At 38.7% G+C, this 27,731-nt stretch overlaps 1 protein-coding gene across 1 annotated transcript in view; it reads left to right on the top strand.

Moving 5' to 3' along the window:
* RELN (reelin) overlaps positions 1-27,731 on the top strand; it is a 284,110-nt gene that overhangs the window by 27,501 nt on the left and 228,878 nt on the right. The window contains 1 exon segment of the mRNA XM_044423494.1: positions 9,049-9,184. Within this exon segment, the coding sequence (XP_044279429.1) occupies positions 9,054-9,184 (131 nt within the window). The 5' untranslated portion in view covers positions 9,049-9,053.

Genomic DNA, 27,731 nt, shown 5'->3' with positions numbered 1-27,731 from the left:
AAGGTACTCTATGAATTTTGTATAGTGCAGCATTTTAACCAGTCTGCATCGAACTTGAGCATAATAATACTATAAATGTAAGGCCACTTTACACTCTGTGCTTCTTGACTTGCTTGCGTTAAAAATGCTACATGGACATTTCATTAACATCCAGGGGTAGGTGGGAGAGGATCAAGGTATCAGTAGCATTCTCTGCTCAGAGCTGAATTTTAAAGATTGGCATTGATCTTACCAAGTTGCATGTAAAGACTCCTGCATGCAGTCATATACAATGGCTGCATTCTGATGTAACGCTAAACTATGGTTTAGGAAAGAGTGAGGTTTATGTGGCCCCCTGTTGCAGCTAGCACAGCTGCAGCACTGACAAGTTTGGCAGCAGGGGAAAAAATGCTTTGCTCTGGTTTTCAGTAGCAAACGACTACAGAAGACTGCAGTGGCCAAATGTGGTTTATTTTCAACCTACATTTTTCAACTTTAACTTTCCATAGCAGTCTGGTCCTGAAAATTGCTGGCAAATTGTCATTTCTTTTCTTTCTGCCAAATTCGGCAGCACAGCAATGGCAGGAGTGTGGCCCCTGAGGGAGATCCAGGTGACCATCTCTGGTTAGCTTTTGTGAATAAGCTTTGGACTCAGGAGCTTCTCCTCCTTTCTTCAAACCCAGCATGGCTTCAAATGAATAGAAGTTTTAGAAACAGTAGAAGTTTTCACTTCTGTGTTTAACTAGCATAGTCTAGTACAATCCTAAACCTGAATAACTGTGATTAATCTTTAAATGGTTTACTGAAACTGTTCAATTCTAAACTGTGATTTATACAGTAAATAAGCCAGTATTTTGGTTAAGATTAACCACAGTCTAGAGTTTGTATATAATACTAAGTTTAATTGAAAATGAAAGGGAAACTTCTGCTCTCCTTCTGAGTACTCCAAAGAATAAAAGAAGAGTATTGCAAGACCCCAAACTTGAGTGTGTAATACTAAACCATGGTTTAGTGTTGCATTCAACCAATATGAATGTGCTAAGACTGCTGATGAGAAGTATTATTGTGATCCTGCTTTCGTGTCCTGAACTTGTTCACTGAATGTTGGAATAAGTTACTGAATACAATAAAACCTTTTTCCTGATCAGGGCTCACTGAAAGTGGGACATATGTTTTATGGAAATAGTTGCAGCAATACTCTTCCAACAGCAGTGAACTTGGATGGTTATTTGTCCAACAGTGTGGAAGCAAAACAGTGCCACCTAAAACTGCAGTACAGGTTTCTGCCAGGGGTGGGGTGGAGGATACGTATCTAAGCATCATTTGCAAATTAAGAGAAAATAAGACATTTAACACTCTCCCAAAATGGGCTGACAAGGATCTGGGAGATTCCATGACATGCCAAATATTGAAGGGTCAGTTGAGGGGGAAAAAGAAGTTGGAGTGGGGGATAAAAAAAAAAATACAGGTATATAGGGAATACATGTATTCCTTGTATACTTATTCAGAGTAACATCTGGAGAGCGCTTGAAATACTGTGAAAGGGTAGTTGATGAATACCCAGAGATCTGAACCAAATAACAACAATGTTCTTTAGTTACTGGTAAGAATGATTTCCTCTTGATCTGGTATCTCCCTGCATTCCTTGAAATGTGAAGGCTCAGCAACAGCAATGCTTAGCTGCACAGGTAGACGTTTCTTCCTCCTCTCTACCATCACTCCTCAACACCTGGGGAAATGCTATGTGTGGTACTATGGGCATGTAAGGCCTGTAAGCCTAAGCAGGATGCTGGATGGCTGACAGTGTGCTGCCTGATTGAGGCTAACCAGGTTTTGACTCAAGCATCTAGCACTGAGTGGCATCTCAGGGTAATGTTCAGCAAATTTTTTGGTGATCCAAGCACGTCCTCAAACAATCACATCCCTCTGTGCCTGATGTTAGGCCCCAACCTTGCATATACATCAAGCCATGTGGAAACATTATAGGTCACAGAATGAAGACACCTGAAGACATTTTTACTCATCTTACTGGAAGGTCTTGTGGTCATAAATGACCCAAAGAGCTTCAGTTATTGGGTGGCTATATAAGTTGAAACAAACAAGCAAACACATTTTGTTATAAATACAAACACATTTAGCTCAACAATTATTTTATCAGTATAAGAAAATGATTAAAATTGGTGTATTCCTCTTTTGTTTTGAAGCTGGATAAAAAAATATTTTTGGAAACATTTACATTCATCAGATTATCTGGCAGATAGTATATGGATCTAATTGCTAAAAAAAACCCTGCAGGAATCTCTTTAAATCCCAATCTAAATTTTATTGTGCACTTAATGAGAGGGAGAGAAACTTAGAACCTAATGAGAGAACAACCTAGAACTTAGATTAAATATTTGTCTAATTTTAAAGGTCTCTTTTATTTTAGTTCAGTGTTTTCTTCTCCCTTGTTATGCAGTGAGATTGTACTCTTTCCATAATACAAACGTATCAAGTATAAAATAATTTCAGTGCCTGAAGTAAGCTTTTCTACTGAGTAGGAAAAGAACAATGAGCAACTCTGAATTGTCAGTATGCTCTCCCTTTGCAACATTTAATAATTTATCAAGCCTTGCTGACCCCTAATTGATTGCAAAAGTCAGCAAGTGTTTTAGAAGTCTCTTCCATTCTATCAAACTAGATGGATGTTTTTTCCTGTGAAACAGAATGTAATCACCCAGAAAAAAATCAATCAGCAGCTGTATGTTAGATATGAGTGTAGTTCATTTAGACCTTCATTCTAAATGCCAGTGGGAGGTTGTTAATTGAGTGGTTCCACTGACTTTAATGGGATTATCATATAAGAGTTACTTATAGAAGCTTTCCATGCATTATTTTCTTTAAACAGGTAAAAAGTATAACAACCACAGCACTGAACATTAATGTTTCCTAACACTGATTTGTTCTGTGGCATAGAACTATTAATGTAACTTATTGGCGTATATTATACTTGTATTGTCTAATGTAATATGCAGAGATGACTCGTGAATCTCTTAAAGCAGTGTAGTTCTGTTTAGTTGATGGGCTTAAAAAAGAGCAGTGGTCACTGAATCACCCAAGGAGTTATTAATCAAAAGAGCAGATTATGCTTATTCTTCAGAGAACAAAAAGCACTTCTGCATTCCTTTGCTCCCCACTAGAATATTTGCTTGTACTTCTCCTCCTCCCTTCCTCCATGGATCTTAATATAAGACCTTGGGAGTTTTGAAATAGTTTCTCATCATACCTAAGCTAGCAAAGTGTGGTTTAAACTCTGAGAACCAAACATGGATTGTAAACTGTGGTTTGATCCTAGTTTGCAAATCAGGATTGTGCTCAGCTTCCGATCTTGCCTGTAATGAGAAAACTGTAGTTTAACAAACCGAGCAAGTATTAAATTGTGGCACAAGAGTATGTGCGCACAATATCAAGGTGTGGTGGCTAATCAACTGAAAGTTGTATCTCAGTAAGTCAGACACATAACCCCAATTCGGGCCCACTTGAATTGGCTGCCTGTATGTTTCTGAGCCCAATTCAAGTTGCTGGTTTTAACTTATAAATCCCTACAAAGCTTGAGACTACAATACTTCATGGAATGTCTCTAATGGCTGCAAGATCTGGGGCCTGCCCTAGCTGCTACGTTCAAGGGAGGCACGATTGGTGACAATTAGGAAAAGGTCCTTTTCAGTGGCTGCCCCCTTCCAAGTTCAGCTCTGAGGGCCATCTAGCACCAACTCTACTGTCTGTCTGTCTATCTATTTAAAACTTTTCTAGACCATCCCTTACCAAAGTCTTGGGATGGCTTAACAATACAACAATATAAAATAAAACACAGTGTCCTAAAAAAATCAACTGATAATAAAACCCCAATTAAAACAATCAGATCTTAAAACATTAGGAAAATAAAGTTTTATCCTGGCACTGAAAAGAATAAAGTGATGGTATTGGGCAAGCTTCTCTGGGGAGCAAATTCCACAATTGGGGCATCACTGCAGAGAAGGCCCTTCTCTGGGTAGTCATCCTTCTAATCTTCAGGAAGGGCACCCGGAGAAGGGCATCTGCCCCAGATCCTTTTAGGTGCCAGGTTAAGACTGTCCTTTTTAAAAGCATGTTTAATCACCTGGCATTATGTTAGCTGTGTAACAGGTTTTCTGTACTTGTGCTACTTGTTGCTGTTTAAATTTGGTTTGGAACAAATTTTGTTGTATAAATTTATGATGTTTTACTGGGTTTCCCCCCATATTTTTTATTGTATTCCTATTGTATTTTATGTGTCCAAAACATTCCTTAAACTCCCTATGTGACCTCCTGTCCTCAACCCCTACAGGGTTTTGGTAAGGATTTCTAAAAAATGTAGCACTATCATAGCAACAGCTTTAATTCTTGAATGACAAGTGTTTATGGCTTTTCACTGGTCCTATCTGTGACCTTTTGGCAGTGTCTGGACCCTAGACACATGACCAGGTTGCTGCAGATGCTGTGGTGGCCTTGCCTTTATCTACATTATATAGATGTTTTATTTCACTGGATGCCAGAGAGCAAAGTATGTTATGGATTGTTTTATAGCTAAGCTTTTAATTTCCTTTCCTTTTGTGCGTTTGGGTCAGGCATGATATATAGCCAGTAACTCTGATAGTTTCACTGTAAAGTAATATACAATGGAGAAAGACATAGCTGGGTAGTGTGGCATATAAATTATTTCAACACAATGAGCACACACAGTAAAACTCAAGGGAAAGGGAGTTCAGAGAGGTCCCTCGTCACAGTTAAGTAGCGTATGATTTAGTGATGCTCAGTTGCTGCAGATCTTGGATATACTCTCTGATGACCCATCTGTGTATGGAAACTCTCACTTTATAATTATTTTTTAACTTTGATTAGGATTTGAAGTTATATTTCTCTCATAGTTACTGCTACTAACTTATATTATGTGAATGTTCTGGGCCCTTCTTACTAAAAGACAAGCACATTTTTAAAAGAAGTAGGTTCTGCCTATGGCATATCTAACACACACTGGGGTTGCTTTGAGAACTGCAGTATAATTACTTAGTTTCTGTGCATGCCTCCCCCCGTTCCCTGTAGCAGTCTGGCTTAAGATGTGAGCTTGTTCATTTTCACACCCAAGGCCAATAGGTACTGAAAAGCCTTCCTGGTGAGAAAAGGAGTGCTGTTTTTTCTTCTCAACACAACAATGTGACAGCATAAAGACTGAGGATATATGATGATATGGAAATATTATGCACCCTCACTTCTAAGTTAAAGGAATATTTTATATCCATTTAGACTGTAATCTTAGGCATGCTTACTTAGAAATAAGCGCAGCTAAACACAGTGGGGCATATTTGGCCAGGATTGTATTGTTAGATACATGTTAGATAGCTAACTTCTAGCATACGGTTCATTTAGTTTATTATTTTCAGCTCAGAGTTTTTGCTTGGCCTGTACTAAAGAAATACTTTTCCTACTTAGACATTATGTACAAGAGAGAGAAAATGTTTTCTTCCCTTTTTTTAAACTCTCATGATCGGAAAATAATTATCATGATTTCTTTAGGGCATAGTCCAATGAGGTGCCAGAAATCTTGGAGGATTACAGGCATCCTATGCATGGCAGGAGGGCCGTGGAAAAAAATGTCACTTTTGCAGTGCCACCTCCATGCAAAAGGCTTAGCTGATTGAGTTCAGCCATTTAAACATTCAGACTTGGAGTACAAGGAGAGGAGGTTGAGGTACTGCCAGGATGCTCTGTATGTGGGCAGAGCCTCCTTCCCTTCCCCCAAAAGCTCATCTACAAAGTCAGTCATACACAGATATTTCCACACTAGCTGTAAGGAGCAAGTTTTCTGAGTTTACAGAACCAGCTCTAACCTCAGAGCAAGTTTCCAAGGTAAGAGCTATGATTCTGAATTATCCTGTGGATGCCTTGAGTCTATCTATTAGCCTTACATCTGTGCTTCCAAATGACCAAATTCCAAGCCAGTGATATAACTCAAGTGAGATGAGATGAAGAAACTGCAACTGTCTTCTCTACTACTGAAGTTCCTCTGTTCTGTTGAAAATTCAGTTATCAGTTTAAGGATTATATTCCCAGTGTTAGTCTTGTTTTCCTTCACCCAGGCATAGAAGTGTCTTTTGCTACATCTTAAGGAAGTGGAAGGGAAAGCTTCTTTTTGCATAGCACATGGTTTCTGTTTGAGATTGCATCAGAGTTCATAATTCTAGTTTGTATAGAACATCAGTTATTGATCAATTTAAGATATATTTTATATTGGTCCATGTTAGATATATTAGATAAATAAATAGTAAAAATACATTGTATTGATGGAACTGTGCAAGGTCACAAGGCAGATGGTCCTGCCAAGCTTTAGAGTCTGAGCCATCGCCTTCTGGTCCTCCCTAACCAACCCTATGGCCTGGTTAGGTTATCTATTTATTCAATTTGTATGCTGCCCCACTAGCCATAGGCTTTCTGGGCAGCTTACACATGCATGATGGGTTGTTTTGTCATCTGAACCCAGTGTAGTTTTTGGAGGGGGGCTTATTTTTCATGAACAAAGCAGACGGAAAATCCATGGCTTGTTCTAATGGTTCTTTGACTCACAATGGGTTGTTGTGTTATCCAAACCCGACAAGGCAATCTTATTGTGGACTGTCAGGAATGGCTACTGAGCTGCTGGGCAAGAATGGCAAAACATCTTGCCACTTGGTTTCATACTTTTGCTAATGACTGCCCTTGCAATAATGCTGAAATGGCGCTTTGTAAAAACTTGTTACACATTCCTTGACTTTTTAAAATTTATCTTTGGTGCCTCAAAAAGCACAATTGGGCATGGGGGCTGAAAAATGCTCATTTGTAAAAAAAACAAATTGAAAATAAAAATTGTCAGTTCTTGAAGATGCTTAAATGTGCAATTTATGTACAAAATAACAGAAGAAATTAATACAAGGTAAGAGTGCGTATAGGTGCACAGAGTTGCCAGCTGTCATTTGCTGTTATCAGTGGAAATGAACTGGAAAAGAGAAAAGAAGCAAATAAGAGGCACTCAGACCAGGCAGAGGCACCATGTTCCTTTTGCCATTGCAATAATGTATATTCTAAGTATTGAACTGATATTTCTTAGGATACATTGCCTTTTTAACTCACCCATGAATCTGAAGCTACTCTGGAAAGTAGATATATTAACACTCTCTCCCCTTTTCAAAGCACTTTTTGTTATGAATATTGCAGTTCCCGGATGATTTTTGGAGAGGGGTGGGCAAAAAAAAAAAAAGAGAGAGAGAGAGAGAGAGAGCGCAAAACATTTAGGGCTGGGAGGAAGATGCAAGGGAAATTTGCTTACCTGCAGTAATGGAGGGGTTCTCAAATTTCTCTTCCATTTACTTCACAATTATTAAATCTGCATACGTTCCTTTTTTTCCCCCTTTTAATTGTTAGGGAATGACAGCTGAAGCAGAAAGTGTTCTAAAAAGTAGGGGGAGTTAACATCTCCTCTTTCTGGAGTAGGTGGAGAATCAGAGAAGTGTCGAAAAGGTTTAGTTTAGCATTAAAAAGTAAGGGGTTACATTACTAAAGGGGAAATAGTACCTTCCCAAGCTTTTGATGCACTTTCTGTTGCCATTCTCCCTGCCCCTCCCTCCTCACACCTTTACCAGCAGTTTTCAGCTGACAGCCAGGCCCTTGAACCTCTGCAGCTGTGCAGAATATTAGTTCATATATGCAAGCTTGCCTTGTCCTCTTTTTGTCAGCTGAAACAGACAAAGAGATTTACCAGGCAAGACTATACATATTAGTGGGCAAGACTATACATATTAGTGGGCACTGAAATGCAAAAGAATGACAAACAAAAATATTTTTTTAAAATTGCACAATTTTCAAGGAGGAAGAAACCCTGACCATAATTGTGTTGTTTTGAGGCTCTGGTGGGGGGAAAATAACAGGGTAGAATAAACAGTAATAATTGAAATAAGGAGAGGAAAAGTATACAAGACGGGAACAAGAAATCCTTGTTCCCTAAATCAGTACATGTTCTATACGTGGTTTCCTGGCTCACATGGTTGTAGCTCCTGCCTCAGATTACCAAAGGGATTTAAGTTTTTGAGCCTTTATGATAGTGGGAACATGTTCTTAGACTTATTTTTTATTTTAATTTTTGGGGTCTTGTGCCTAGTTATGAGTTGCCCAGACAACCTTGGCTATTAGCTGGTATAGAGATGATGGTGGTGATGTAATAATAATAGTGTGTAGGTCCACAAAGCCACCTGTCTACTATTGAACTTTTCATAGCCACATTCTCTTCTCATCAATGTCCTTGTCAATTTAATCCTCCACTTTGGTGCTTCCCAAGTGAAACTTCCTCCTCCACATCAGACTGCAAAAAAGCAAATAATGTTCTGAACATTATGAATACTGGAATGCATTTGCATCATCATCACCATCATCATCACCATCATCATCTCCATGATTCAGCTAAGCATAGTGGTATCCTCTTCTTGTCAATTGCATGCTGTGTATCAATCACAGCAAATGGTATACAGCAGAAGTGGAGGCTGGTGGTTAGAATTACTGTGGAACAGTGCATGCATTTAAAGGGGCTGAACTCAATGCACAAACTTTAGTTTCAGGACCATGGATAGCTCCTGTAAAGATACGACTGAACTCCAGAGTACATACACCTGCCACTAACATTAAATCTACTATTCTCAACTGTCTGAGAATTCTGCCCTTCCTTTACTCAGAGTAACATGACTGCATTTTGAACCAGAGGTTAATTTTTATTAAAAGTTTTTGGAAATTAGATATTTACTCATGTGAGGTAATGAAAGGAAATGTCAATATTACATAGAGGAAGACATAGCAATGAAGTCAAGAGGTCAAGTTCTTTTGGCATCTGTGTTCAAGAAAAAAAATCTTTAAAGGAACAGAATGTCACATTTATCAGTGTTGCGATTAAATTTGTTATAAATTGTTTACTTAATGTTTCTGAAGAAATAAAATGGATTTTTGTGCTTAAATGAATGTGTGTTTTATCTTTGTTTTATGTTTTACTTATAGGGATAATGTCTGATCACCAGTTTGGAAATCAATTCATGTGCAGTGTGGTTGCGTCACATGTAAGCCATCTACCGACCACAAATCTCAGTTTTGTTTGGATTGCCCCACCTGCAGGAACAGGCTGTGTGAATTTTATGTAAGTGTCTTAAATTGTTATTGACAATGCATGGAGAAGGGTCTTTTATTTCAGAAAATAGTCTCAATTCATAAATCTCAGAATACATGAATTTCAGATTGAATCTCTAAGGACTTTTTCAATAGGCAATCATATAGTGCTAAGGTTATCCAATCCAACCCTCTGCTGCAAGTTATCAACATCTACCCTCAATTGGAAAGTACAGTTTCTTCATACTGCCAAGCTACACATTATGATTTTGGTTTTATTGGAAAGTAGCTGTTTGATCTTCTGAATTTGATTGATGGAGGAATGTTAAACCTTTCCCCAACAGTTTCCCCAACTAAACCACCCCACAACTGTCCCATGTAATGTGTAATTTGTCTTCAGACTCCCAGATAGCATCTGATAGTTCAGATTCTCAGATACAAGGTCAGAGACCGCACCTTGGAACTGGAAATTGGAGCTCTGTACTTCCCTGCCATGGTTTATTTCAGCCAACCTGAAAAGAAGCATATTGCTTGCCCTCAAGAGTTGGGCAAGTGACCTCAAAGAAGAGTAAAATGGAGAACTCTCTTTTTCAGTAGGGGGGAAGACAAATTTGAAGAGGCCAGAAACATCATCTCCTCCTCCTCCTCCTCCTCCTCATCATCATCGTCTCTATACCACCCATAGCCAAAGCTCTGTGGGTGGTTCACAACATTAAGTCACTCATCCAAATTTCAGCTAGGCCCAGCCCTACTTAATACCCAAGATTAGGCAGGATGAGACACTCCAGACTATAGGAAAGCTACCAGATATGGGCTGCCCTGAAGTCTCTCCAGATTCCTTTCCTCTCTCTTTGAGATTCTTCAGCTAAACAGACAAAAATTCCTGTTTAGTGGAAAATGCAGGGTGGAGGACAGGGAGGCAAAGATTACCTCTGCCACTCTTCTCTGTGTGCAGTGCAGGACCATAAGCCACTGAAAACAGCAGCTTGCAGTCATCACCCCATGACGATTTTGTCCTTAATTCACCATTTTTCAGTATGAGGCCTCCTGAGAAATGAACAGATGAAATGGATTGGGTCAGAAGGCTACCAACCTACTCTCTCCCAGGATTGAAGTTAAGGGGGAAGGCCATCTGCCTATGTTTTGTATCTAATAAAAGGCTAAGGGAGTTTTGATATAGATGCAACTGCTTAGCGTATTCTGGACTACTTAATTAACTTTACAAGTTATCATTATTATTTAGTTACACTTGAGGACTTTATTTCCTTGAAATACACTGGATGCCTCTAATACGGATAACTGTATTAAAAGCCACACAAAGGAAATAATTCTGATTGGGTGCACTGATTGATACAGTGATTACTGCAAGTGGAAATGTGTTGAGTTTGGTTCTGAAAAAAAGTGGATAAAACATGACTAGCTGCCAGGAATTGACAGGTCTGTACTTGCATGAGATGCGAGACCTTCCGTGTCCACAGGGTTGCTCTGGGTGGATCAGTTTATAAATTTCTCAACCAGCCCTTGCTGCCAGATGAAACTACATGGTGAACTTGGCTCTGAGTGGTTGAAGATAATTAATAACTTCATTTTGCTTTTGTAAACTGGGAAATCTGCATTAGCATGTACAAATACCTGTTCTTGTGCTGTTCATAATATGTTGTTGCTATTGATGATAAAACTGACAGGTGTTATCATTAGACCAGTCCTCAGTGTTGTAAAACCTGTGCCATGGGACCTTAACTTTCGCTTTCATTTGGTTTGATTTCTTTGCTGGCTGTTTTGGTACTGCTTTATATAACATTCTGGAACACTTACTCCAGGAAGGATTTTGTCAAAAGTCTTTTATTAAGTAGAAAAAGATTGCCATGGCTGCATGATTTAGTGGATGGTGATGCAATGCTTCCTTTTGATGTCAGATCATACAAGGGACAAGTACCAGTTAAAACCATGGAAGGACATGATGGAGTTATTACTTTGCTCTCTCCAACATGATGCTACCCTTCCCTGTGGGAAGGTTAATACATAATAATGATAATGGATATTATCTTGCTAAACTCCTATTGATATGGTGCATTTGTTCAGCCTTGCAGCAACTCTGTAAGGTAAGTCTGCACTATTTCCCTAATATTGCATAATGATAGTGGATTGTCTGGGTTTATGGCTGAGCTGATTCTCTTAAGCACTGCATTGAAAATACACAAAATATTTCCACCTTTCCTCTTACAAACAACAACATTTGACTCCCCATCTGTTACTTCCCTATTATTTTCCCATTTTATCCATATCTCTTCTTACATGTTTTATCGGCTGATAACTTTATTTTGATACTCTCTAAATTGCAAGTCTTGAGGTAAAACACAAATATTTCTTTCTAGGATCACCAAATTTACCTACATAGCAACTTTTCTCTTTTGGACAAACCAGCTTTAGTGATGGTGGGGAGAATAACCCAGTATATCCTATTCTTTATTTGTTTTTAGAGATACTGATACTTGCTTGGTTCTTTTGTATTACAAATGCTAAATGATTGGACTCTCTATAACCTAAATGTCACACCAAGCATCCTAAAGGTAAAGGTTTCCCCATGACATTAAAGTCCAGTCATGTCTGACTCTAGGGCATGGTGCCCATCTCTGTTTCCTAGCTGAGGGAGCCAGCGTTTGTCCACAGACAGTTTCTGTGGTCATGTGGCCAGCATGACTAAACACTGAAGTGCATGGAATGCTGTTACATTCCCACCAAAGAGGTACCTATTTATCTACTTGCATTTGTATGCTTTCGAATTGCAAGGTTGGAAGGAGCTGGGCTAGAGCAACAGGAGCTCACCCCATTGTGCGGATTCGAACTGTAGACCTTTCAATCAACCAGCCCAGCAGCTCAACCACTGTGCTACCCGCAGCCCTATCACCAAGCATCCTACAGCACTGCTAATACAATCAGACTGTATATACTTCAATATATGTGCTATAAGCAAGGCTGTTTTCATTCATTCAGGGCCCAGTTTTCATCATGAGCACATCTTTCTCTTTTTCCAGTAGATCAAAATGAAAGGCTTCTAAAATACAGTACTTTATCAAGCTAGGCTGACTTTGCAGTACAGAAACTTAGACTGACTTTGCAATATAGAGTGAATAAGGTTGTTAACAAGTAGCAGCTATCAAAGTAGTGATCCCTCTGATTGGTGAAGTTAGCTTTTGTCCATGTCAAGAATTGATTTCAGACAGATTTCTTCTCTTCTCATTCCTATATCCTCAGGCTTGTGGGCTAGACAGCAGGAATGCCAGACTTGATGAGTTCTTACTATCCTTCTCTGATGCTCACTTTTCTACAGTGTCTCCTCTGAGCCAGAGGCAGTCTGTTTCTCACTAGCCTCTTGGTTAATCTCACTGCTAACTTTAGCTTTTCAGCCATGTATTCCAGCCCTGCTCCTCTTCTTCTAGCTTACATTTGGACTCTGAACTTTCTGACTTGGAATGCTGCATTTTTAGAGAAGCTGATAGGATCCAAACAGTTTCTAAGGTGATTTCAAAAAGGAACTATCAATCCTATAATGGTGCTGAAAATGGAGGCATTTCCAGTTTGCTTTTCTCATTCTGAAACAGGATAAAATGGCCACAACAATGGCCCAGTTGCAGGATTGTTGTGAGGTCTCTTTTGCTCTGAAATATAGCTGAAACCATTTGTAACTAAGATGGACTTTTCCTTTTCCATACCATATCCTGCATGCAGATATAAACATGTATTCTCACAGAACTAAAAGAAGCAGATATGTTCTTTAGGAACTTACCGTATTTTTCGCTCTATAAGACGCACCTGACCATAAGACTCACCTAGTTTTTAGAGGAGGAAAACAAGAAAAAAATATTCTGAATCAAATGGTTTACTAAACTATTTAATAAACTATAACAGACTGCAGTAATACCGTATTTCAACCTTGTAAAGTGAACAGCAGTCAACAGTGGCATTAAGAACCATCATCACTGTCATTAACAAAAGAGAGACTTTAAAGTTCGAGTACTCTTCTAGTTTTCGTTGAACCCATAGAACTCATCATCACTAGAATCAGAATTTATGAAGCTCTGTTGCTCACAATCACTGACATCACTTTCTTAGTCAGTAGTGGAATTATTGAAGGAATCCACAATCTACACCAGTTATACAAGAGCTGCTGCAGACAATTCAATAACAAAACTAAAAAAGCCAGTAATGTCCATGTTGCCCTACTAGTAAATAATAAAAAAAAATCTGACAAAAAATGAGATATTGTACGGTAAATCAAACACACAGCTAACTAAGTAGCCTTTGAAGAATAAACTTCATACACAAAGGTAATGCTGTTCAAATATCCACGGGTCCTAAAAAAATGTGTCTGATCAACTAACAGATAACTGATCCATGGAAAGCTTCCTGATAATCACAGGCCCATTCCCCATCACTTCCCCATGGGCTTCATTAAAAGACGGGTTGCCATTTGAAAACACACACCGACCTGTGATTAACAACTCTCACCTGCGCCGGAGGAGGGGGCGGAGCAGGGTGCGCCGAGCGCGTGCTGGCCAGATGGTGCCACGTGGGGCCGGCAGCGTGCCGGTGGTGGTCTTCCAGGCGGCATGGCAGCGGCAGGTCTTCCCGGGCAGTGGGGGTGAGCGGTCAGTCTCTCCATGCGGCTGGCATGTTAAAGCCCGCGGCTCCTCCTCCTCCGCACCGCTCCCCCTGAGCGGCACAGCTCTCACCTGCGCCGGAGGGGGGGGTGGAGCAGTGCGCGCCGAGCGCATGTAGGCCAGGTGGTGCCATGTGGTGCAGGCGGACTGGCAGCGTCCCGGGCGTCGGGCACACACACATTCTCTCTATAAGACGCACAGACATTTCCCCTTACTTTTGAGGGGGGAAAAGTGCATCTTATAGAGCGAAAAATGTGGTATATCCAGGCAGTGAATTAATGGTTGTCAACAAGTTTTAAAAGTAAATAAAAATAAGCCTAATGACTACCTTGATGAAGTGATATAAGAATCATTCAATTTTTAAGACATACTAGCCATCAATATTTGTTTAGCCCGTTACTATTACAATAAGCTCACATGTCTTATTTTTCTCACAAAAAGGAAATATTGAACACTGATAGAAAAAAAGTTCACTTTAACCACTGTTGGCACACCAAAATCCCCTTAATGTTAAGGAGACTGGTTAGATAGATATTTCTAGGTCAAACTGGACAAAGTGTGCTGCTTTGGAAAAATACCTATTATAGATAGAGATAAACAATGTTTAATTATTCCGTTTGGAGCTAATTCAGCTGTATGCTTGTTGTATGCAGTTTAAGCTGTGATCCTATTCATACTGGGAATGAACCCACTGTACAAAGATTTATTTCAGAAACATGCTTCAGATTGTTTTAGATGACTGCTAGCTACTTTCTTGGTAATATATTCCTTTGAACTTGATAGGATATACTTGGGAGTAAATATGCATCAACAACAAACAGCCTGCCAACTTTGAAATGGTTCCTTTCAACTCTAACCCAACAAAACCCACACTAAGAAGCAGAAGCCTCTTTTAAAAAACTGATCTATTGTTTGTCAGGGCAGGAGCACTAAATTTGTCTCCACTGCTTTTCATTTGCAAACAGCTCTTAAGTGATGTTGGCTGTTGGGGTGGCTTGGGGCAGGAATGAGGAGAGTCTATGCCTGTTGGATTTGGTGGTTCAAGCAGAACCCACTGGTGTTTGCAATTTCCCATTCAGTCAGAAATACACACCACTTCTGGTTCTGTATGATTCCTTGCTGGGTGAGGGTACTTTGAAAACAAGGGAAGGAAAACCTGTTTTGTCCTTTGCTTTCCTGTTAGTACTGTTCTCTCATATTTCACCACTTAGCATACCCAATATGGGTACTTTTACATATTGTAAACTATTTCGATGGCCACATATATTAGGGAAAAGTTACTTCAAAAGTGTACTTAAGCTTGACCTGACCTGTGGCTTTTCAGCTAAAAATGCTCCATCCAAACCATCCCCCATTCAACTTTACTCCCGGTTATGCTATCTTGGCCTATTAAAAGCTGCCATCAGAATATTTTACCTGTCTGAAACACATAATACATGTGTAATTGGCAAGGATGTTCAATTTAACACTGTCCACTGCCATCTCTAACTAAAAAGAGCCATGTAAAAATAGTTATGGTTGACCCCATGTGTAAAAGTTTCAGTTTAGAATGAATTGGTATATGGGAAAGTCATAGTCTTGGTTATCAGTGGAACTCGAAAATAAAGCATACTGCTAATACTAGGCATGATGAGCATGATTCATCTTAGCCTTAGGAATGAAGAAACAGTTCATGCTTCATGTTAATTCATTTCCGACCTTTTCACTGACACAGATCACAGGTTTGTTAATTAGTTCCTCATATTTTGTAAAGCTGATGTTTATTCTTTGAGAACAGAACAGAAGTTACCCAACTGCCCTTGACAGCCACCAGTAGATAACAGCTTTTAAATACCAAAGTCCTATCCTGGATTTTATCATGGGGCCTGGGTTTTGTTAAAAACTATTTGAAAGCATATGTGCAAATAATGAAAAATACAAGGAACTTGAATCGGTGGCATTTATATTTCAGTTAAAGTTTCTAAATTTAGTCCCATGCTTCATTAGCCAAAAACCGTGCTTTTTGATCAGTTGGAGTCAAGAAACATTAAACGAAGTGCCTTTCCTGTTGAAAAAAATATTTACAGGTCATGTACAATAGTATTTAGACCATTTGAATAATCTAAATGCTCTGATGATCTTTGAAGCCCAAGCAGTTATTTTATCCAAGCTTGATTAATTTAAGCTGAAGACTATTCCATATTATGGCTGTTTGGCTTCTATAAATGAGCTAAAATTGGGATGTCCAGAAATGCCCCAAACCAATACCAGACTGTGCTTTTGTTACTAAACTGGTAAATGTGCATTCAATGCCACCCTCTGCCACCCATAACACCTTGCAAAATGTTATGCTCTTGTCTCAAGACATTCCTTGTGTTTGGCCTCTTGCCAAAAGCATCAGTGATGTAGTGTAGCGCCTAGGGAAATACTACTAGATGGAGGGAGAGCTTCATGAGAACCTATTATTGTTTTTGTTGAACTTAGTGGGAGCTGCAAGTTTAGGCTAATGTACAGTTCCATGCATCATGTCTTTAGACCCACTGTTTGATGCAGCTGAGATATATGTCTGTGAAGGATGACGGTTAGTATTGATTGGATATTGTTGGCCATTGCTTAACTTTTGGTTTGATATTTAGGGTCAAGCCAAACATTAGTCTAAACTAGCAGCTGCAACTGTGCTGTCAGCTAGATATGTTAAACACTGGGCATAAAGAATGGATTAGATTTCCCTAACAATGAATTCCCTAATATGCCTGAAAAAGAAATATACAAACTAGTCCACCCTCTGATTTCTTGACAGTCTGAAAGAGTAAAATTATAATGGACTGCATGCCTCCTGCATTGCCTCGTTCATGTAGATTATGAGAAAAAGCTGATATTTAAGTGTATATATGTTGATGGCACATAACAAACACTTGTAAATTTTCACAACTGAATCTCTGAATTCCAATTCTGGCTTGAAAGAAGGCAAGAGATAGAATTCTAGGTTTTAATATCATACTAGACATCCAAGGAGAGAACAGAATGAAAATTCCAAATATATCATTTGAACAATTATATTAAATAACCTGCACTGAGAAATGTAATGAAAGACTTTATGCTATCCTGTATCAAATGGTTATGATTATGATTATTATTAGCTTTTCTGGATACAGAGGACAGCTGCTACATGTAGATATAACAGTGAACCATGGTTTAGCATTATATGTTGTGGCAAATATCAGGTTCCCACACTGACCCAGTTTGCATATAACAAGAAGCCAGGATTCTTTAAATTTTTATTTTAAAAATCGATTGCTCCTGCTTGTCTATTCCTGCCAGGGAGAGGAGCTAAATAATGCAGGGATGCTTCACTGCTGTGTTGTTTAGTATGACATCTGAACCTGGAACTCCCCTCTGACAGATCAGAGTTCCAAGTCCAGATGTTGCACGAAGCAACCCAGGTATTCAGAAGAGAGATACACCTGAATGAGGCTACTTGTCAAGTTTGAATACATTCAAACAACTGGTGTCATTGAAGTTTATAATTAACAGGTTTGTATTACAAATTGGCCCAGCTCATAATGCTCGAGTGTATTATGAACAAAGTTACTGAGACATTCTTCTCTAGTTTGGAACATAAAATAAGATGCAGTACACGCATGATCAATGAGTTTTCAGCTGCTGTTCAGTCTTTCATCGTTTTTCTAATTCAGCTCAGACAGAGCTGTGCTGTGCAGAAACCTCCACAATTTGGTGTTTATGGTTCCAGGAAACTGTGTTTTCCCTGAGCAGTTCCTACAGGGCACAACTCTGGCATATTTCCAAGCTTTGGGAACAAGGGAGCTATGCAACCTACTAAGCTACTTGACCAGAATAAGCTGAAGACCCTTATATATTGTCGATTTGTATATGCTTTGTAAGCTCTCCCTGAAAATATATAGGGGTCCCCTTACATATTCTCTGTAAGCCCTCCCTGTAATCCATATGACTGTAATGAATGTGTATGTAAACCGTATGATTGTACACCCTCAGCAGACTCTCAAAGGATTTTTTTATTTTTTACTCTTGACAGTATGTACCCTATTCCATGTCCCGATGGCAACAGTTGCACTCCTCAAACATGAGGTGACATAGAAAGTGTTATGTGAAGGTAGATAGTTTGAAAACGGCTGAACTTTCAAATGTATAAGATTATGAATTAGCATTGAAGAATCATTGCAAGTACACCTAAATTAGTTGTTTTGTTTAAAGTAAATGTATCACAACAGACCTTTTTGGGGTAAGAGGTAGAAAGCTGAATACCATCTGAACACTTTTAAGGCTATAGTAATATATATACTTAGAAGCAAGTTACTTACTCCAAGAAAGGGATTACTACATGAAAACATGCATACTCTGCTGGATTTGAAGGGGAGGGATTTTGCAATGAATACAATTTAAGAGTACTTATATGAATTATACTTTTTTGCCAAGATAGTTAATAACAATTTGTGGGAAAGACCTTATGAGCCTACATGAATAAAAACTTTGCCGGACCCAGGATACACAGAGCCACAGTCTTCCGTTGCAAGCAATTGCCGTAGCAGTGTACAGGTTTGGTTACATGGTCATGGGCAGTGTTCCATGTCCAGGAATTCAGAATCAAGTGAGGCAAGCAGGACAAAATCCAGAGTTCAGTGAAGCATCAAGGAAGGCAAGGGAAGGGAAAACTCAGGTTTGGGTAATGCATGCAAGGAATGTTCAAATAGGCAAGGTAAAAGCAGAGTCTGTCCAGGCAGATAGAACCTGGGATGGCTCCATGGGGAGCATAAGCTGGAAGCTCAAGTATTGCTTCCCATGTTCATGACACAATTTTCTCAGATCTTAGAAAATCTCAATGCTCAGTGCTCTTTTCCTGTTCGATCATGTCATTCTACCTTCCTACTAGCAACTCTTGTGCTGGTGATTTTAGAGCATTCACAGTAAATCTCAAATATTTTCTTCCAGATATGTAATTTGCATGTTTGTGTCTAGGATTATTTCTGGTGGATGTACTGGGACAAACCAACGGTGATATGAATAGTGGGGCTTACAGCATTTATAGAAGCATCCAGCAAGATGACACGGTCTGTTCAGATCCTTCAGATTGTGGTGGGAAAATGACATACAGTCTGAATAAACCACATTTTTCTGTTAAATCACTGAGCTAGAATGACTCTTTAATTTGTTAAAAAGAGTAAGGTGGATAGTCTGTGGGAGAACACTTTGAAGGCTGGCTGACAATGGAAGCCACACCCTCTGTTTGGAAGTTTGCTCAGGAGTTTGCAGGCATTTAAAAGATGGCTGCATTTTGCCAGTGGTGAAAGAAAGGCACTGTTGATCCATTTAGACGTTCTCTGTGCTGTTATTTCAAAGGTTCCATAGTGAAGCCCAGTATGAAGGCCTTTTGGAGGTAGCAGAATTCACTGAATACTTGTTTAATTTTATTGAAAAACAGAGGGTAGACCTCTTGTGACCTGTGGTCTTGTGCTTGGATGGATGTAGCCCAGATGTCTCAGGCTCACATTCTAAGGACCACAGCAAAGCAACATGCCATCTCCAGGCAATATGGCAGAGCAAACTTTAGAACTTGTATTCCAGATGCCAGCAGTTAGATCTCAAATATAAGTTGATTTATCTTGGCCTTCCCTGCCCAAGCTGATATTAATTTTCTGTTAATATTCCGAACTGGGAAGACATTCAGGAAAAGTCAGATTCAGGTTTTATTGCAGTGTTGGCACTTTGCGATAAACACGTGGGTTTTGGGTTGCATCAACCCATGGCTTAAACAACCCCCAGATTGTTACTACATTGGAATCAAGTCACTGAATTCCTCTGTGCCTCTTAAGTGAAATCCACTGAGGTCACAATGTGAATTCCAAAATTGTGTTCATAGTAAATAAGCAACTGCTATACAGAAATAGGAAAGCTAACCGCTTAAGAATTTTTGCAGCCTTTAAAAATTCTAAGTTCAGCAAAATTAGCACATTTCTAAGTTCATCCAGAGTAGTGATGAATTGGTCAGCTGAATTAAGTGGCTGCTGTGAGAAAAAAAGCTACTTAATACTCTGTGCTGCACAACCCTGACCCGCCTCAAGAAACGCATAGCCGAGCATTCTGCACAACAATCAGACATTGACTGCTGCCAGAAAGAGTCATTCTGTGTGCAACTTTTAAAATATTTTATTTCAGTGCAACCACCTCTGTCAAAAAGTCATTTGGACCCAAAACATGGACCTCTTTCTAAGACTGTTGCAAGCCTCCAATCATCATAAAGGATAACATTATTTTCTTTCATTCAATCATGATGCCAGAATAAAAATAATCACAGTGAAATGCCTTTCCTTTATACAGCTGCACTTGTACTACATTTGTCATGCACAGTAGCAGAAGGTTGCTTATATTAGTAGCCCCCGGATAGCTGGAAGATGTTGACAATGTTTCTGTGTAGGATCCAGTTAACATTTTCTTGAAAGGAGAATTGAGTTAGATCAACTCCTGCTAACAGCAACTAATAATACATTCCTTTTTAAGAACTATATTTTTAGGGATTTTTATCTGATATTTTTCTTTTTCTTTTCCTTTTGTATTGGAATTTGTTTTATCCCTTTCTTCCCTTCGAGAGATGTGCCCATTGCTTGGTATGCGACACCATCAGCTTATTATTAGTGTTAGCCTTAACAATGCTTTTTTCATCTAGGAATATAACTGTAGGACTACTGGAGCATTTCACTTCACTGAAAACATAAATCTTGGTGTCATTCAGTGAAGCAAGTATTCATTAAAACAAAAACAAAACTGGAGTACAAAGGATGTTGACCATGCATCCCTGGATGGTCAGTTTCTCAGTGTAGTGTTGGCAGTTTTTAATTTCAAAGGTACTGCTCCCCTCTCTATGGGGCCAAGGAGCAGGCATGGACACCTGTCAGAAAGCCAGGGTAAAATTGAGACAAAACTAAAGCAGAACCTGATGAATCCAGACAGAAGCATAGCAGAAGTCAGTGAAACCAAGTAAGTTGAGGAGGTGACAGACCAAGCTAACAGTGACAGTGGAGCACTTCCTACCTTACAGCAAAAAGAAGACCTGAATGAAAAAAAAAATGCTCAAACGGATAAGGCATCTTTGTTTAAGATTCCAGGGAAATTGTGATGTGAATATGAACTAAGAGTTTCCTGGATGTGTTTTTTAAAATAAGTACAGCCCAGTGCCAAGAACTGCCAAGCAAGATGGGTGTTCAGCAACTACTTTCTATTTGTTCAGTTTCTAATACCTTTTCCAAATTGTGTTTTTTTCCTGCCCACCAAATGTAGTTGTTTCAAAACAGTGTTTTTAATCCTAGTAAATTAGTATATAATGAGGGATTTCTAAATGCCATTCTTTACTAAAATAATTGCAAACAGTTGTAGATTTATTTAAGAATTTCCCCCCACCTCTTAACTCTGCATTAAATGATATGAAATGCATAACATCAGCATCTTTTTTTTCTTTAATAACCTACTAATTTGAGGTCCTGTTTTGGCAACATCCACCCCTAATCAGAAAAATGTACTTTCTAAATTTCACCCAAACCTTATCAGCATTAATGTTTATGGAAAGGATTATGCAATGGTCTAAATAAATTACTTAACAGAACCCTTTTTAGACATTTGAAAAATCAATGTCCCCAGTGCCCCCAAAAGGTTATACAGAAGATAAAATATGGTAAACATTCCATGTAATACCACTTAGGTGGTTGACTGGCTTTTGCAAAGAACTGAAGCTTTGAGCATAATGCTTTGAGCATAATGTTATTGTTGAACATAATGTTATTGTCAACATATGAAGAGGAAATGGAGGCACTAAGTTTTATATTCAAGGAATTGTATGCTTATTTGTTAATTGAAGTGTGTGTGGCAATGGCAGTGTGTGTGTGTATGTGGAGGGGTGATATTGCTTCTGTGTCAAGACTATGAAGCACTGGTAAGGCAAAGAGGTAGATGGCCATCTTGGGTGAAGTGTGGCTGGCCATTTCATCTGTTTGATGATTCTGGAAGAGAAAGCATGAAACTATAAGCACTAGAGTTCACACACTCCCCCAGATGGAGCAATGCTTATAGCTTGGATAGGAGTAAAATCTTGCTCATGAACGCACACTTACCTCAAAGCAAGTCCTACTCATGATAGGTGCATGGTGAATCAAAAAATGGTGGGATCTTTGAGAGCTGCCCAGAAAGAGAAAGGATATTTTCAATTCTCAGAGGAAGCATGGAGGACTTGTCAGTTCCCTTTTCTGAAGCAGTCAGGAGTACTGGGAGGAGTGAACACCTGAGGGAGATGTATAATAAAGGTTTTTTTTCTGACCAATAATAAAATCTGTTGATTTTGGTTATTGACAGACTTTGTCCAGCAACCACAATAGTTACTTTGGCTTCCCACCAAACCTGATAATACAGTAGTTGCATGTCTATGGATCAACATGAGATGAAAAATTACTGTTACTACTTGCCAAAGCCATTTGCTGCACATTTTATGAGCCTCAAGATGCCATTTGTAGCATGCTTTTATAACATAGCCAACTGAAGCATCTGTCTGGAACGAGATTACTTTAATTATGGACTCAATGTCTTGTTTTTCTGCAAGTGATCCCTAGAGAATAGCTTACTGCTAAATGAGAGGTGCTATCATGCACATTAAAACCTGCAAGTTCTAACTCAGAGGTTACAAATCTCTGCTTGTAGTGTGATTCCTTTACCAAAAAGAAAGAGAGAAAAAGAAGGCAGACAGGCAGACAGAAAGAGTAGGGATATGTAAAGGAAAGGGACAGGAATATCTTTGTATCTGTTTAATTTTGGTTAATTAAGATCAAACATTCCTGACAGTGAAGGAAAAACTAAACTGGGTGGCATATTTTACATCAGTACCAGATAGATCATGGGAAGTTGTGTTAACCTTTACTGGGACTTCACCGAACTTTTGTTGGTTTGTACTGTCTATTGGGTCTTAATTACTGCATTCAGCCTCTGACTCCATAGATGGCTTGGTGACATAATTTACTGGTCTGTTTTCTTGGTTATATACAGTATCTTGTTGGGTTCTTTATAGAAACATGCAACAGGATTCATCCAGGATAGGGAAGGGTGAGACTGGAAGAAAAGTTGTACTCAAATGAACATCACATAGTTAATCCACTGTGACTGAATTGAATACTGAAGAGGCTGTTTAAAAGGTCCCATAGATGGCCTCTTTACCGTATGCTGTTACCATATCAGATCTGAAGTTCCTTGGGTGCTAATTCCTGAGCCAACTGCCAAATACAGCTCTATTTCAGAATATAAGGCAACACTGAATGATCTAATATACAAATAAACTTCGAGCCTTGATCCTTGAAGAAGAGGCTATGCAACTTAGAGGATCATGAAGCAATCTAAATAAAGTGTAAGCAATCCTGAATAAAGAATCACATATGCACAATAAATGCCTTGTGTAGAAAAGGTTAGTATCACAGGACCCTTATTAACCCTTATAACTATTCACACACACCAATTTTTATTCTGTTCATGTTGAACACGTATGTAATCATACTGTTGATTAATTTCAGTGGAAGAAGCAGCATTTCATATACAAAAGAACAGTTATGTCTAGCTGTGTCCCTCATTGGAATGACTAGATAAACTGGAGAAATGAGTGCAAAGCCCTTGAACACACAACAAATTGCTGGACCAGAACATTAATACCTAACCTTTTCTAGCCTTCTGCAGCTTTCATCCTAAGAAAAATGCTTGTCAATTCACTGAAAACATGAAGTCTGAACTAACCAGAACTGCTATATTTAAAATTCCTTTAACTACTTGAGATATTCCAAGTTCAGAAACTGAATTATTGGTGCAAAGTTGGTTTGCAGCAATGCACCAATTATTGGTGCATTAGAGGACTTTTTTCTTCAGAGTCTGCTAAAACCCTGTTAGGTAAAGATATTTTTCTGAACGATGTATTTTATCTACATAAAAATATTTGTGGATTATACAATAAAATACCATAAAGAGTAAGTTCTATGCATCTAAAACACAACTAGATAGTTACTGTTTTTTCCACAACTGTCCTAGAAAGGGCAGTAATGGGCATTTAATTTGAACATGCTCTAAAGGACTTATTATAAGAGTTTGAGGATGGTATTATGGTACTATTTTGATGTATTATGTTTTTCATGTAAAAGTTTGATGACTGCATTAATAACGATCTGTGTAATAGAGTTAAGGAGAACATGCCTAAGTGGTTTTCTTGTCAAGTAATGTTCTTTGTAACATGCAAGCTTCTCATAATTCAACATGTATTTGCTATTCACTGTAATCATAATGAATGCATTCATTTACTATTAATGTGATGTCAGGTTTGCTTCCACGATCTTTCATGGAAAATGGCATTTATTTAAGCGTTATGTAATGGATAGTGTTTGTTTTAATCTGTCCTTGTTGATTAAAAAAGAGTTGCCAGAATCTGTGAATGAAAAGACATACAAACAGTTTAGTAGCCTATAAGGAAGATGGCATGATTAAAAAATTAAAGACAGGCTGGTCTCAGGTTCATAGGTTTTAAACACAGAAAAAAGTTCCTGATTCTCTGAGAAGCAGGAACAATAATCAAGTAATAGCAATCCACTAAAAGAAACCACATTAAAACAACATTGAAAGCCTTCTAAAATAAACTGATTTTCATTTGCTGCTTGTATTTCAGACTGATTAAAGTCCCGTGGGCCTTCCTCAGCATTCCTTCTATTTCAGATCCAGCTCTTTTCTTGCTCATGGAAATACAGCCAAAACTTCATCACTCAAGCACAGAGGAAGGTATAATCAGACTCAGGATAACCCCAAGGTTTTGAGTGCTAAAAAAAATCTTAAGAAAAAAACGGGGGCAAAGCCAAATTTTAAGACAACTCATTGGCATGGATTATTAACTGAGAGAGAAGAGAAAAACTGACAACTGGATGGGGTAGATAATGGTCTAGACTAGAGCCACTGGGGGAAGACAGAGTAAGTAGAAATGGAGTACATTGAGAAGGGGGCAGAGGAAACATAGAAAAAGGTGTAGACAGAACCATGTCATTGTTTGCATAAGTAATTTGCTGGCTTGCACTGAAAAGCTGTTTCAACATGCATCTGGGAATGAATGTGAACTCTTCCCATAGACAACAATAGAGAAATTATAGATTTTGATGTGGCTGGGACTGAGCACAAATGTGTCCATTCCTTTCAAAAACCCAAAATAGAGGGGCGGGGGGAACAAGCTTAAGTGGTTGAATGAGGACTAAGTGTGTTATTGGCACGGAATACCAACTTGAATATTGGGGGCAGGGGAGAAGAAAAACCAGAAAAGAAGTAATGGAAAGGAATGGCTGGAAACCTGGATTGACTTATTCCACAATGGAAAATGTTGTTGCAAGACTCCACTGGTATTCCCCATGGCACCCTAACAGAGAGACCCCAGGCTCAACTCCTATAGATTTAATCACCTGAAATGAAACCAGTGAAGTGATTGGCAAATGGGCACATGTGCTGAAGTCACATGGAAGCAGAGGAAGGCTTGAGACAGCTCTACTGATTTCAGATTGACTCTACCAATAGAAGTTTTCTTTTATGCTAATCCTCATTCTATGGCTTATTTATATCAGGACTCTAAATTTATTATAGCACCTGGAATAAATCTTTCCTTGATATTCTCCCCAGATATCCACCGCTTTCTTTAAGATTCCCCTGTTGTAGCCAATGGGAGAAGACCTAAGATTATGATGTTCTTCCAATTGCTGGGCCTATGGGCAGAATGACTCCTCAGATCATGCCAAAATATATGGTATAGATTGTGTCTTTGGTAGTATGTCTATATATAAGCAAGCTCTGAATTTCAGAGGTACAATTCACCTTCCAGCTGCATGGTAAGAGTGATTGCTTAAGTCCTGGTAACATTATAGTCTTCTGTGTATTGTTTCATTTGTTGAAGAAATAAATGGTTTCTTTCTGTACTGTTGCCACCCTCGGCTTTTTTTCTCTGCTGACCATAGCAGGCTGACATTTCTCTTAGAATTAGTGTCCATAGCCTCCTGGGGCTGGTAATGCTCAAAAGGTCACAGATATTTTTAGCTGAAACTTCCATTGTGCTTTAAATAGCAGTAACAATTAAATACTTGTAAATAGGCTTTCTTTGATATCTTAATTCATTAAAATGCATTTTCAGATGAGGGCAAGGTTCAGATAGCTATAGTTTATTTCACTGCCTCTCTTTAAGTCTATGACCCTCAGTTCTTGGGACAATTCTGGGCATTGGAAACTCCTGAGTCAAAATAGAAGAGGTGAAGCTAACTTTAAAGAATATTTAAATATAGTGGACATTACAGAAACTTGGTGGAATGGAAAGAACCAGTGGGAGATAGTCATTAACTTGATAGGAAGACAGGTTAGGGTTTATTGTAGGAGATGTTGCCCTGTAGAACAAAGAAGGCATAATGTCAAACAAACTAGGAAACCTTAATGGGGCAGCCTCCACAAAAGCATTGATAGTAGCAGGCTCCAAACCAGTGTAGTACTAGGAACATGCTATTGTCCCTGACACACAAACGCTCAGGGTGATTTTAAGATGGAAAAGGAAATCAGAGAGGTCTCCAAACAAGAAGGTAATAATGGGTTACTTGAATTGCTTCCACATTGACTAAATAAATGCATGTCCCAGTCACAAGATTACATTTCTTTATGTTCTAAATGATTGTGTCCTAGAACACAATGCCAAATTAGGAGAACCAAAGAGAACACAAATTGTATAAAGCAGATGAAAAGATGCAAACAAGCATTTTGAAGAACATATTGCTAACAACATCAGGGTAAAGAATAAAGAATTCTTTAAAGATATCAGAAGCAGGAAATCAGCTAGAGGGGCAGTTGGAGCATGGGCTGAAAATGGAAAAGCAGTACTAAGGAAGGATAAAGATACTGCAGAAAAAAATGAATTCTTTTCCTTTTTCTCCACTGCAGAGCCAGAAATTAAACTAATATGTCCAGTAAGCTAGTGTGAGGAACTCATACAAGTAATAGTAACAAAATATGAGGTTCTCAAATTTATTGTCAAATTGAAAGTTAATTCCAATTTTCTGGGTACAGATAGTTTATATGCTAGAGTTCCTAAAGACTTGCAATATGAAATTGCTGATCTTCTAACAAAAATATGTAACAAGACCCTTGTACATCATCCTCAGTACCAGAAGGCTAAATAATGGCCAGTGTTACACCAGTTTTTTTAAGGGTTCCAGGAGCAGTCTGGGAAAGTACAGAAAAGTTATCTGATAGTACAGGCCTGTCATTCCCACAGGAGATGCAGATAGAACTCCAAACTCATTTTACAAGCAACCAAAGGCAGGAGTGATGCATCGTGCCTTCAAAATCCACTGCTGCATCCCACATTTTCTCTGAAAAGGGCAAATTCCATGTCAGCAATAATTAGGAAAGGATTTGAAAACAAAACTGTGAAGATCACACTACCCTAATATCAGTTTATGGTGCAACCACATCCTGAATACTGTGTACAGTTCTGGTCACAACACCTAAAAGAGTATTGTAGATTTTGAAAAAGGGGCAGAAAAGGGCAGCTAAAGTGAACAACTCCCTTATGAGGAAAGCTTACAACACCCGGAAATTTGTAGATTAGTAAGGAGAAAGGTCATAGAGGTAAATAAAATTATTTATGGTATACAGAAAGTGTATAGTTGGACATTTATTCCCTCTCTCAAACTACCACAATCTGAGGTCATCTCATGAAGCTGATTGGTGAGAGATTCAGGACAGATAAACGGAAGCAAAGGTAGTTCCTGGGTTATGAAGGAGTTCTGTTCTTGAGAAAATGTAAATTTGTGTTTAAGTCAAACTTGTATGTAAATTGATTCATGTAGAGTCGACCCTCCACATTTGCAGGGGTCGACT

Source organism: Varanus komodoensis, unplaced genomic scaffold (assembly GCF_004798865.1).
Source record: "Varanus komodoensis strain SLA01 unplaced genomic scaffold, ASM479886v1 scaffold13_3, whole genome shotgun sequence".
Lineage (NCBI taxonomy): Eukaryota > Metazoa > Chordata > Lepidosauria > Squamata > Varanidae > Varanus > Varanus komodoensis.
The sequence above is the reverse complement of the archived record's forward strand: the minus strand, read 5'-3'. Positions and strand labels throughout refer to the sequence as shown.